At 41.1% G+C, this 13,199-nt stretch overlaps 2 protein-coding genes across 2 annotated transcripts; both read left to right on the top strand.

The window, feature by feature from the left end:
* Positions 1-1,130: 1,130 nt before the first annotated feature.
* Positions 1,131-10,668, top strand: LOC117477046. The gene is made up of 10 exons (XM_034123758.1): positions 1,131-1,286; positions 1,604-1,829; positions 1,936-2,209; positions 2,299-2,479; positions 2,603-2,677; positions 2,772-2,952; positions 9,109-9,357; positions 9,525-9,696; positions 9,813-9,961; positions 10,198-10,668. Exons 6-10 carry the CDS (start codon positions 2,799-2,801, stop codon positions 10,443-10,445), a joined length of 972 nt encoding a protein of 323 aa, XP_033979649.1. The 5' UTR covers positions 1,131-1,286; positions 1,604-1,829; positions 1,936-2,209; positions 2,299-2,479; positions 2,603-2,677; positions 2,772-2,798; the 3' UTR covers positions 10,446-10,668.
* LOC117477047 (putative nuclease HARBI1) lies at positions 3,428-5,547 on the top strand. Its single transcript, XM_034123759.1, has 2 exons — positions 3,428-4,026; positions 4,816-5,547. The coding sequence occupies exons 1-2, from the start codon at positions 3,456-3,458 to the stop codon at positions 5,145-5,147; spliced, it is 903 nt and encodes a 300-aa protein (XP_033979650.1). The 5' UTR covers positions 3,428-3,455; the 3' UTR covers positions 5,148-5,547.
* Positions 10,669-13,199: the final 2,531 nt, after the last annotated feature.

Raw genomic sequence — 13,199 nt, 5'->3', positions numbered from 1 at the left:
GCCTTGTATCCTCTTTGAGCAGCGTCAGTGTTTGCTGCCATAAACTGATTCTGAATCCAGTTTGAAGCCACATGTTTACCAAATGCAGTGTGGTATGCAATAATCAGAAATACTTTCTTTGTTTTGATTCAAAAGATGACGTATTGTTTTTATAATGGTACGAAACATCTGAAAACCAATTGCCTTCTTTAGCTTCCTCTTGAATAATACTGTAATGTTATAAATATAAAACTGTGATATTTTTCTTCTAATGTTTCTGAATATTTTGAATAAAATATTTTCTAGACAGTATTCTCCGGGTGATTTAGCGTACATTATAGCTTGAGCTATAAGCTACAAGCGTGTAAACTACACAAACAACAATGCTATATTTTGTTTGGACCCACAACCTGTGAGTTTGCATTGTTATTTGTGTATTTATCAAACAATCAGCAGATCGCCTTACATGTTCCTCATCGCTGGATATTGTCTGCATTCACACACAAAATAGTCATAGACAGTATTCTCCGGGTGATTTACCGTATAGCTTGAGCTATAAGCTACAAGCTACAAGCTACCAAGCTACACAACAACGAGGCTATATATATATGGCGTAACGACCGTGCCAGCTACAATGATTTGAGCAGACTACCCATATAAGATTGCAATTGTAAACATGTTGTTGATAGCCTAATATGAACCACTATCTGTTGTTCATAGTATAGTATAGCATATTACACTGAACAACTAGCCAACGTAGATTAGCATTGTAATCCAGCTGGCAAACTGACGAACATCAAACAACTAAGTTTCAATAATATTTTGTGATTTGCACTTCATTTCGTTAGGAATGTCTCCCAGAAAGTGTTGCTTTTAGGAAATTGACTGTTTTCATCGGATACAAAATTAATTTTATGAATGTTATTTGTATCTTTCTTAGAGTACATCACAGCAGGACCCCGGTAAACACCACCGCTCCAGTACAGTCGGATGCCAAACAGACCGTACAAAGACTGTTTCTGTGGGAACTCTACAGAGGGCTGAGACACGGTCTGTGGGAACTCTACAGAGGGCTGAGACACGGTCTGTGGGAACTCTACAGAGGGCTGAGACACGGTCTGTGGGAACTCTACAGAGAGCTGAGACACGGTCTGTGGGAACTCTACAGAGGGCTGAGACACGGTCTGTGGGAACTCTACAGAGGGCTGAGACACGGTCTGTGGGAACACAGACAGTGGAATTGAAAGTGTCAGTTGCTACACAGTTGTCCCGTGGAACACTGAAGTCGGCACACGTGAGGAGCAAAGGTATAACATAACATAACACTGACATTGACTGTATTTTTCATTTGAGATACCTTAATTGTGCTTTTATTACATGTACAGCACTTTGGCTCGAACAAAATCGTTTTTAAATGTGCTCTATAAATAAAACTGTATTTGATATTATTGTTTATCACTGAAATACTGTTATGTGGACTACAGGAAATACAGTGCTTTGTGTAGTTCATTCTAAATATTTCATGAATTACTGTCAGATGTACACAAGTTGTTGGCCTTTTAAAATGTATTAGTGTATTATATAATGTACAAAGTATTTATGCATTTTTCCCTTTTATTAACAGGCATCCAGGCCACGGTTTCTTTCCAAAGTGTTTGCACTGAAACTTCCACCTACCCAGATTTCCCTTTGGCCTCTACACCAATAAAGGGCCCAGGACTGGGACCTAGGAAGAGACCTCGACTGGAGTTGGAGGAGGAACAAGGAGAGACTTCAACTGAATTTGAAGAGACTCTGGATTCGAGTTACCACCCTGATGATTCTGTACTTGCAGAAGAATCTGACGTATCGTAAGTTTGATATATTGGGCATACATTACTATTACTGTACTTCAGAGTTGAAAAAAAGAATATTGGAAATCTAACATGTATTGTTAATTTTGTTTTGTTACATTAGACTTCAGACACGATCCACGCACAGTGAAGCAAAGTACATTGTGTTTGAAAGCTGCCTCGGACAGCTGTTTGAAAAATGTCCGGTGTGTAAGAGAGACTGTGATGTCCAAAGACGAAAACTGGGGACTTTTGTGGCGTTCACACAGCGTTGTCCAAGCTGCAGTTACCTCAGACAATGGGAGAGCCAGCCCGTCGTCGGAAGTACCCCGGTTGGCAACTTACAATTATCCGCTGCTACATACTTCAGTGGTGGTTCCTTCTTCCAACTACAAAAGGTATTTTACCATCTAACATCCATAGCATATTAAAATTGACAGCAGTGGACTTTTTCAAAAACGTTTCCTCTTTTTCTATGTATTCATAGATATGCAGAGCCATGCAGCTGGAGATCTTCCAGTATGAGACCTTCAGGAGGCATGCTAGGAATTACCTGGAGCCTGCTATTATCCACAAGTGGAAGACTGATCAGCTGAAGATTTTCCAGCAACTACACCACCAGGGGGGAAATGTCACAGTTGCAGGAGATATGAGAGCAGACTCTCCAGGTAAGCAGAAACAGACAAGACAGTCTAGTGCCAGAGTTACTGGTGTATATTACAATTCATCTAAGTTATCCATTGACATTCTGTTGAAAAGCTTTGAAACCTCCTTTATTATATTATCTTCAGGGCACTCAGCGAAGTTCGGAAGCTACACACTCATGCAAGGGAAGCAATACCATTGTGGACTTCCAGCTTGTTCAGGTGTGAATCTCTTTCTGGGTGTTATCATTTTATGCTTACTGGCTGTTGATGCATGTTTCAGTGTATTTATGCCCTATTTCTTATTCACCAACAGAGCAATGAAGTAGGTGGTAGTTATCACATGGAAAAGGAGGGACTGAAAAGATGCCTAGATCATCTGGAGTCAAACAATTTGGCGGTTGAGTACATTGTGACTGACCGTCATCCACAGATCCAGAAGTTTCTGAGGGAACGCAACATAGAACAATTCTATGATGTGTGGCACTTTGAAAAAGGTATTTATCCCTATATGTTTGAATGGAAGAATACAAAATCAGAGACACTGTCCTTTGTTCAGATATTCCTTTGTTTTACTATGCAATTTATCCTGAGCTTCTAATCAGCAGCAGACATGACATCATGTCTGGATAGATTGTATTATTGAAAACTGTCTGCCAGACCACTTGATCACAGCCCCTTTTGTCATTGTAAATTCAATTTCACTCACTACTCTCAGGCGCCGTTTAGACGAGGATAAAACGGCTTGTATCTGCATAGTTTCGCGTGCGTATAGCCCTATTATTTAGACGAGGCCGATAGAAACTGACCACACAAACGATAACGGGTCCCAAGGTGGATAGATTTGCAAACAAAACGCTCTGGGGGGTCAACCGAGTCCGTTTAATCGCCTCTATACGAATATTGCCTGAAAAAATAACGACAGCCCCGCCTCTTCGCACCTCTTCCCACCTCTCCCCCGCCTCATTGCTGATTTGTTTCTACAACAACAACAACAAGAATGGCGGATCACAGGGTTGCTGTTGTGCTCCAGACGCTACTGACCATGATTAATATGTTAGTGCTACAACTACGGTGCTTCTACGACAACCACAAGCAACTAGTGGACATGAAGAACCACATACACGACATGTGGCTAAATCCACCGCGGAGAACAACCAGAAGGGCGACCAGGAGAAAGTTTTGGGTAAGACCGGGCAGAACTAGCAGTTGGTGGGACAATTTTGTCAATGGCGTTGTCGTGGACGATGAATGGAGGGAGAACTTCCGCATGTCCAAAGCCTCTGTCGTTGCCCTGACTGAAGAACTGCGCCCATATATCGAGAAGAAAACTACAAACATGAGGGCGCCAATTGATCCACTGAAAAGGGTTGCTGCGGTTCTTTATTACCTGAGCGACGAGGGAAGGCTACGGAAGACTGCTAACGCCTTCGGAGTTTCCCGCCCGTCTTTGTCCCTCATTATTAGGGAGACATGCAGAGCGATCACCATCCACCTGGGTCCAAAATACATCAAGCTGCCTTTTACTGAGCCCGAGACCGCGGATCTGGTTGAGGGGTTCCATTGTACACATGGCATTAGTGATGGGAATTATGGCTCTTTGAAGGGAGCCGGATCTTATGGCTCCGTTCCTTTCAAAGAGCCGTTCAAAAGAGCCGTTCAAAAGAGCCGTTTTTTTAAGGTTACTAGGTTTATCTGCAAAATAATCACCAGGATAATGATTGACTGTATTGCCAGACCTAATGTCAATAATCGGCATTGTAAACATGACACAAGGTGGCGCCATATCCATGTCATCATGTCAGTGAATGTACTTTGAATTTACCCTCTGTATGTGTTAAGTAAATAAAGTTGCCTTGCCTTGAATGAAATTCATGCAACTCTTAATATTAGATACTGTGTTTTTAAGTGGCGATGGAGATTATTTGTTGACCCTGCTTTAAAGGATATTTTGCCTTTACAAATGGTGCGCTTTATCACTGCCTGGGTTTTGGTTGAAGTGAATCCAAATGCTGCTGCGTTTTCGCGTTTGGCTCATTTACCATCCGAAAAACACGTTGTCTACCTGTCCTGTACCACTTGTTATGACTTCTCTCTCTCGCGTATTCCGTTAAGACCCACCCCATCTCACTCCTCGTGCTGAAACCTACCAAACAGAGTAGGGGCGGATCTTCACAGAATACGTTTGGGGAACAAAATCAAGCTTTTTAAAAGGCGAGTGGATTTTGGCAGGCAGTGAGTGCGGACCAACGATTGAACGATAACAAGAACGGCTCTCACAAAGTAGGACTCGGTTCCCCTCGTTCGTACCAAAGAGCCGTTCAAAAGAATCGGCTCGTTCGCGACCGACACATCACTACATGGCATGCCACAATGTTTAGGAGCAGTGGACGGAACCCACATCGAAATCAAGCAGCCATCTAACGACTCCACTAGTTACATCAACAGGAAAGGAAAATATTCCTTTAATGTACAGGCTGTCTGTGATTACAGGTACCGATTCATGGATGTCGTGGTAAAGTGGCCTGGGAGTGTGCATGATGCACGGGTCTTTGCTAATTCCAAGCTAAACATGTACTTAAAAACTGGAAAGATCCCTGCTCTGAAAAAACAGATTGTGGACGAAGAGGAGGCCATACCATGTATGTACATAGACTGTACATTTTTTTTAAAGGTGTTTATTAAGATGTGATAAACATTCTTTGTTACATTCCCTGTCCTCACTGTGCAGCTCCTTCAGCGACAGGCTGCTGTACAATATTCATATACCTGGCTAGGTATATGTACCTGGCTGCTAAATCTGAGGACTGTTACAGGATTTTTTGTATTATATCCTAACTGTTTTTAGTACTTTTTAATGCATGTCACATGTGTGAAACTAAGCAAATAACTATGTGATTCTCCAATGTCAAAAGTGTGAAACTAAAAATAAAATTGGCTGCAACCACTTCCAGACTTTCTTTGAACTTAATGTGCAACAAATGTCATCATCCTCATGAATGAAGTTATATGGCCCATTCTACCGAGTCAGGTTGTCCATATATATTTTGTACCGTATTTATTTACACATATAGTAAAAGAACCGTACATTTTTATATGGTATTTTCAGACTGTATTGGCCACTAGCGAAACATAGTACATACACTGTAGTAAAAAACTATTATATTAACCTGTTAAGATTGTGTTACCTTCCCTTCTCTAAATAGTATTTTAACCAATATTTGAGGATTTTCAGTAAAAGTAATATAAGCAAATGTTGAATCAAAGTTGAATTTATACAATTCATAAAAATCATAATGCAAACTTTCTTTGTGAAATGCATAATACTGATCATATTGATTCCAGAGATGAAATAGAAGGGAATGAGGCTATAATGGGTAATTTTTTTGGTATTTTGAGCAAAACACTTCATAGACATGTTTTTTATATATCTGAGACTATAATATATGCCTAACAATAGTTTGGGCTTTACCATTAAGGCCCAATGTGACATATCACAGTTCAGATATTTGACACTAGGGGGGGGTTACTTTTCATAAATGTGGTGTATTTAGTCAAAATTAGGTTTACAAGGTGAAAAGGACTTACAGCCTCCCACACACTGATATAGATATCTCACTGACTGTAATGAGGGAGAAGGAAAGAGAGTGAGGAGAGTGCTTGCGGAGTACATTGACCCTTACATGAAAGACAAGACTGTTCTTTTATTTTAATAAGGTTTTTTATTAATAACATTATTTATAAATGTGTACACAGTAAAAGGGAAAAAAATACCTTTGCTAGCTAAAAAAAAAAGGCTTAAAAAAAAAGTGATTCTCCATTTGTACAAAGTCTGGTGGAGTTAAAAATAAAAATGTTTACAGACTTCCTTTGACCAAAAAGTGCTGTGAAAAAAAAAGAAGCTCACTGCTTTACTGCTCCTCCTCATCCAGTGACCGCCTGAATGAATATGGAGGAGATTGTTGCTGTGGGGTGTGTGGTACAGAGGGGTTTAATCTTGGTGTGGCCGTGTGTGGCCTTCGGGGTGGGTATGAGGGCACCTGGAAGTGTCCATATCCACTGTTGTTAGTATGAACTTGCATGAACTGGCTCATCAGGGAAAGGCCATTCTGTACAGTCACATTAATGTTGTCCATGGTGTTGTTCATACGATCCATGCTGGCTGCGCTGCGGCTGGTTGCTTCCTCCATTAAGTCCAACATCCGGCTTTTTAATCGCAGCTCTTCCTGCACCGCATGTTCAGCTGGAAGCTTCCTCTTCATGCGGTCACTTCTGTGGCCGTCCAGCCGTGCCTATAATAAACCAGAGAAAGTTTGAATTAATACACAATAGGACCATAGCCACCAGATAACAGAACACAAAAGGCATGTTGTGAAATAGCTCTCAATACATTTTACAAATAAAACAGCTCTAAATACTTTCTAATTTTACCAAGCTTAAACCGGTTCAGTTTTTCAGTGGAAGGTACTGCATCATAGTATATAGCAAGCCCTTTAAGATTGAAATCATGAACATACCTGGAGCAGATCCCTGCGATGACTCACAACCGCAGCAGTTGGCAGTAGTGATGTGTCGGTCGCGAACGAGCCGGCTCAAAGAGCCGGCTCTTTTAAGTGAACGACGGGAGCCGGCTCGCGCCCGCGAACGAGCCGTTTTTTTTTGTTATTTTGTTGTTAAGTAATACAAGACAGAATGATATGATGATCTCCGCGCTACAGCTGCTCCGTGCATGCATGCAGTGACATGTAATATCCAAGGATTAGAGACTGTTGGATGCTGCTGTACTGAGCATTGCAATATATTTATTTTCACTATGTCATTTATTTATGATTATCCTTGGGCTCAGCAAAGATTTGATGTCAGCTGTTGCTGTCTTTTTTTCTATAGTTAATACTGAAATAGAGCCCTGCTGTTTAGTCAGGGCCTTTTCTTTAAATATAATTTTAAAATGTCGATACAGTAGCCCCTTTATTTAAATGTCTATGCTTAAGTTTTTATCTCAATCTCAATCTTTATTTATTTATATAGCACATTTAAAACAACCTTCAGTTGACCAAAGTGCTGTACAGGCAATACATATTAAATAACACAATGGGAGTACAATAATAAAACAATAATTAAAAACATGATAAAAAGCACAATAACTAGAAAAATATTTAAAAAAAACACATACAAATGTAAAAATGTAATGTTCAACTAGTATTAAAAGCCAGTGCAAAGAGGTGAGTTTTTAGCTGAGATTTAAAAAGTTCAATAGACTCAGCAGTCCGGATATGTACTGGGAGGCTGTTCCACAGTCTAGGAGCTGCAACACTGAAAGCCTTGTCACCTCGGGTTTTTTATAGGTGTTGCTATCTGCTTTGTGTAGCGTGGTTCAAGCAAGTCAGTGCATTCATTGGGTGGTATCAGAGAGATACAAGGGTCTGTAAATGCAATGAAAACTGGCCACAGCAAATAATTGATATTAAACATGTAATTTTTACTTTTGAATACTTCAGTACAAAGGATGTATTGAATAATTTAAGTGATATGTGTACACATATAAATCATGAGTCAAAACAGGGCTACATTTGATTGAATTATAAAAGGTATAATATGTAGTAAACTGAAGAGCCGTTTGGGAGCCGAAAGAGCCGGCTCTTCTTGGTGAGCCGAGCCAAATGATCCGGCTCACCAAGAAGAGCCGGAATTCCCATCACTAGTTGGCAGAGTTCCGTTGGATCTACTCGACTCTGGCAAATCCGTGGAATGCTCCAAACTCGGGGATGAACTTGGTCCGGGCGACGACTCTTCCATGTCGAACAAGTCCCCTTGTACCTGTTTTAGTTTCGCTGTAAGCTGGCCCTGTGAAATTGTGTTCTTCTCGTGAGGGAAATCTTTTTCAGTCGGGGTCCTCGGATATTGCGCCTGAAATAAGTCGGCTATCTCCGTATATTTAGGCTTGCAGGACTCCCAGTCTACATTATCCTGTATTTTTGTCGTCTTATACTCAAGTGTTACACTTAAAAGAAGTTCCACCTCGTCGTCGGACCACGAAAATAGCTCCTTTCTTGCGCGAATAACAGCCATCTTCGTTTGTTTGTTTTGTTTGTGCCTCACACACATCCGGGGGGGATCTTACTCGCTGCTTTTGGTGTATTTTGTGGCGGAAGTTACAGCGCCACTTACTGTCCCGCCATATGTACTACAGCTTTCGAGCGGTCTCGTGTGGAAGTACAGCGCCACTTACAGTCCCAGCATATGTACTACAGAGTTTCCAGCGGCCTCGTTTGAACAGACACGTTAAATGAAACAAATGCATGTGAACGGAAGACTTTTTTGAATACGAATACTGTGCATAAAACGCTAATGGCCTCGTGTGAGTGGGGCCTTAGGATAATGTGAGTACTCTTTAGAATGGGAATTTACAGTGATGTGTATATGAATATGTATGGGGGTTTCCTGGGCTGGCTATTAAATGCTTTCAGACAGAAGGGTGTGTCCCTGACCATTGTCAGGCAATTATCATATGGTTGCAATTAACATGCTGTGCTTACCCTTCTGTCTGCCCCCACCCTTCTTTCCACCACACCCTTGAATATTGTCCATCACAGCACATCATTTACACACTATGGCTTGAATATTCACTTGTGCATGTGTTTTCTTTTTATCAGGTTTGTCCAAGAAACTTGTGAAACTTTCACAGAACAAGGACTGCAAGTTGTTGAAGAGGTGGCTGCACAGCATAAAAAACCATGTATACTGGAGTGCGACGAGCACAACCTCGGGGCCGGAGAAGGTGGCAAGGTGGACGTCAGTCGTCAACCACCTACAAAACATTCACGTGCACGACGACCCCCTATTCCCCAAGTGTGAACATCCTGAAAGAGCCACAACAGATGCAAATAAATGGCTAAAACCTGGTAAGTTCAATATTTATAAAACAATTGGAAATAACAAGTGAGAAATTTAACACTTCACTTCCTTCATAATATCAACAATATTGAATGTAAATATAACATTGTTGTTATGGAAAATGATAGTTGTAATGTTCTAATGGGATGTTGATGTTTTTGTAATTTCACTCAAGATTCAATAACACTCCACAAAGTTGAGAAAATACTCAACAACACGAGAGTTCTCAAAGATGTGAAAAAGCTAAGCCATCACTACCAGACCTCATCGCTGGAGTCCTTCCACAGCTTGATTCTGCGTTTTGCCCCCAAAAATGTGGTTTTCCCCTTCATGGGAATGTTGTGCAGGTAATACACTGTATAATTTATTCTGTAGCATCTTATAACACAGTCACTGTTTAGTGGCATGAGGGTTTTATTCTGTCATAACACAAAGTGTCCCATTTTATTTTGCAATTCTATAGGTTGTGTCTAGCAGCCATGCATCACAATGAGAATGCTGACCGTGAGCAAGCCACAACAGCTGCAGGACTACCTGTGTACAAATTGGCCTATCCAAAAGCAAGGAGGGGAGAATGTACCGCAAAGCCTGTAAAGAAGGACCCTACATACAGTAAGTTGTCAAATATTTTTGTTTTTATTAAAAACATAACTTACATTTTAAATTATTATTGCACAAAGTACCAATGAACTGGCCAGATATATGGAGAACCGGGATGACTGGAAGCAACGATGGAGGGCTCGTCTGAGGACGACCTAGAGAGATAGCCACACTGAATTATATGTACAATGAAAGAATAAAAGAAAAATACAAATAATAAATTATTATATGAATGTTATATTTTTCAGTGTACGTGGGTGAGCTGATGAGGCTGGTGTTTGAGGAAGTATTTGAGGATCCAACACCCTTTGTGGAGGAGATGAATAAAATCCCCATCCCAAAGGACCTGTCTACTCAATTTGACAGGCCCTCAAAGGAGGAAGTAGTAGCCCGCCATGTCTCACGTTTTAGTCAAGGGGTGGTCGGAAGCCAACATACTGTCCTGCCAGATCAGGAAACTCCCGGCGTATCCGGCGGACAACACATGACGGGATGACCACTCTGATGCCTCATCCTAAGAAGCCCCAGCACCAGCTTACAAAGCTGCGATAGGCAAGATGCCGAAAACGCCTATAAGAGGAGGAATGGATGATAAGATATATGTGCTGTCCTGTTTTTCACCCTTACCCTCTGGCTGCTTGAAACACTGATTTTCCCCACAGGTCCATCTTATCTTATACAGTGTATATATGTATATCAATCATCATTTTGTACATTTCTAGAAATAAAGTTTGATAGAAATACTTGGTAGCCTTTCTTCCCTGAATGATGTGCTCCTAGATAGCATATCATTCATATATAGCAAACCATGATTTGATTTTTCATCAAATACAGTAGTAGTTTATTACAGGTAAAAATAACTTACACTCCTTCTGTTCTACGCCTCAAAGGTCCATAATCAAACCTATAAATGTTATGGAGGTTCTGCAGGGTGTATGGATTGAAACAGTTTGGCTCTAGTCCGGGGTGGTCAACCATGCACACAATAGGTTCTGGGACTTGCATCATTCGTGTTGCAACCTATAGGAAGATAAGATATTTGTAACATAACACGTTTAGCAATTAACTCCAAATATGGCGAGGTTTACAAAATAAACATTCAATTACTATAGAATAAATAAAAGGGCATATAATAGTCTATTGACTTGACAAGTATGTAGGCCTATGGTGTATATAATGTTGTGTGCTACTGTTGGTGTTTTTGTTGTATCTGTCACCATACTTGCCAACCTTGAGACCTCGGAAATCGGGAGCATTACTAAAAAGACGCGCTACCATGGAAACCAAACAATTGTGTAGCTGTATTACAGTCCGAGTGGAAACAGTCCAGGGTAAATCTGATTTTGTCAGAAATCGGGAGAAATATGACCCCGGGAGGAAACCGGGAGAGGGCTATGAAATCGGCAGTCTCCCGCGAAAAGTATGTCTGTTACCTTTCTAATTTCCCTGCAACAGACGTTTTCCACTTCGGTTGGCATGACTGCGCAGTTTCCACACGTGCACCTACATAACAGCAGTTGTCGGTACAGTTTGGTTTGTCAGCGAAACAAACTTTGTAGTTGTAGATAAACGATGCAGTTCTAACATTACATCTGAAATGTAAGAGCTATACAAAATTAAAACTTTCCACTGTGAAACCGCCTGCTCCAGTCTAGTTTGGGACGGTGGATCAGGTCCATCACGGTCCGTCTCACTTTCAGGATCGGACTCCGGTTCAAACATGTACGGCTCTACTGACGCCATTTGAAAACTGATGCTCAGAGCCGAAAACACAGTGTTAGACATGGGCGGAGCCTCTCTGGTGGTTGACTAATCAGAACAGAGTGGCCGAGCTGACCAATCGGAGCACACTAGGCTCACAGGGAGGGGGGGGCAGGAGCACAATCAAGCCGTTTTGCACAGAGAGTGAATACTGCTGCATACACATACTATACAGAGATGCTGTATGCGAAACCAATGTGAGTTTGGAAAATTGCACAGTATAAATCTATTTTAGTATACCTCAACAATGTAATTATGATCAGTGGAAATGGCCATGACATGGGCCCTTTAAGGGATATACACTGTGGCCCTAAAGCAACTGCTCCATTATCTGTATCAAATGCACACATTGATGTAAATAAAAATAGAAAGTACTACAAATAAACTGGAATTCATTTACATCTTAAATTGTTAATATATATACACAAAAAAAGGTTTACAAATATCCAACCTTCAAATTGGCTTTTTTAAATCAACACTGCTCTGCACACTTGCTAAAGAACATTTGTGTGGAAATCTCAATTCATTTGTAGGGCTGCGTGAGTATGGCCAAAAGTATGGGAGTAAATGTCACTGTAAACTATTTAATCATCACCAAATTCTGTGTTATTATGACCGATCATAACTCATTTACAACACATTTAGCATGGTGTACAGGGCCGGTTTTTGGCATAGGCGACATAGGTGGTCGTTTAGGGCGCCAGATCTGGGGGGGGCGCTGCGCTGGCAGCTCTGTGAGGGAAAAAAACATTTTTGACTGTTTGGGCTCATCCTAATTTTCGGCCTTGATGTAACAACATTCATAATTAAGTAAATGTAACACCCTTTTCACCCCGGTTACACTTTTCATTTGCCCTGTACGATGGGTAAGTGATGAAAGTGGGGGGTGTTGGCTTATCAGGCGCCCGCAGCTCACAGCCAAAGTGGGCGTGGGAGCGAGCGAGAGAGATAAATGCAATTCATGTAAACAAATATTTCCAAGGCACTTCTTTATAATTATTTGGATGAACAGGTTTGAAATAATTTCAATGTATACTATAGGACAGTAAACCAAAAATATCATTTAAAACTTGAGAGATAAAAAAATATGCATAAATAAATGTTAACTAGGTAAAATAAGATATGAATGAACAACAAAAATAAAATAAGTTACATTTATTTGTTATTGGCTATGGTAGGTTATTGGTTATGTTCACATATTTGGTTATTAAAATGTAAACCGATCTGGCCAGCTAAAATCTCGCCTAGGGCAGCAAATTGGTTAGAACCGGCCCTGATGGTGTAGGAAACGGGCTCCGTGTTACAAGACGGGTCGGGGGTTTGGCGGTACCGCTGCAGACTCTCTGCACACACACACACACACACACACAAACACACACACACACACACACACACACACACACACACACACACACACACGCACGCACACACACACACACACACATACACACACACGCACGCACACACACACACACCGCTGCAGACTCTC

This window comes from Trematomus bernacchii, unplaced genomic scaffold (genome assembly GCF_902827165.1).
Source record: "Trematomus bernacchii unplaced genomic scaffold, fTreBer1.1, whole genome shotgun sequence".
Classification (NCBI taxonomy): Eukaryota; Metazoa; Chordata; class Actinopteri; order Perciformes; family Nototheniidae; genus Trematomus; species Trematomus bernacchii.
Note: the sequence above shows the minus strand (reverse complement) of the source record. Positions and strands in the feature narration are given on the sequence as shown.

Bases quoted from the DNA above. Each gene is read 5' to 3' on its own strand.
- LOC117477046 (XM_034123758.1), top strand. From the start codon at position 2,799: ATGGAAAAGGAGGGACTGAAAAGATGCCTAGATCATCTGGAGTCAAAC. The intron at 2,953-9,108 runs GTATTTATCCCT...TCTTTTTATCAG, and splicing joins TGTGTGGCACTTTGAAAAAG to GTTTGTCCAAGAAACTTGTG. The intron at 9,697-9,812 runs GTAATACACTGT...GCAATTCTATAG, and splicing joins TTCATGGGAATGTTGTGCAG to GTTGTGTCTAGCAGCCATGC.
- LOC117477047 (XM_034123759.1), top strand. From the start codon at position 3,456: ATGGCGGATCACAGGGTTGCTGTTGTGCTCCAGACGCTACTGACCATG. The intron at 4,027-4,815 runs ATGGCATTAGTG...ACACATCACTAC, and splicing joins TGAGGGGTTCCATTGTACAC to ATGGCATGCCACAATGTTTA.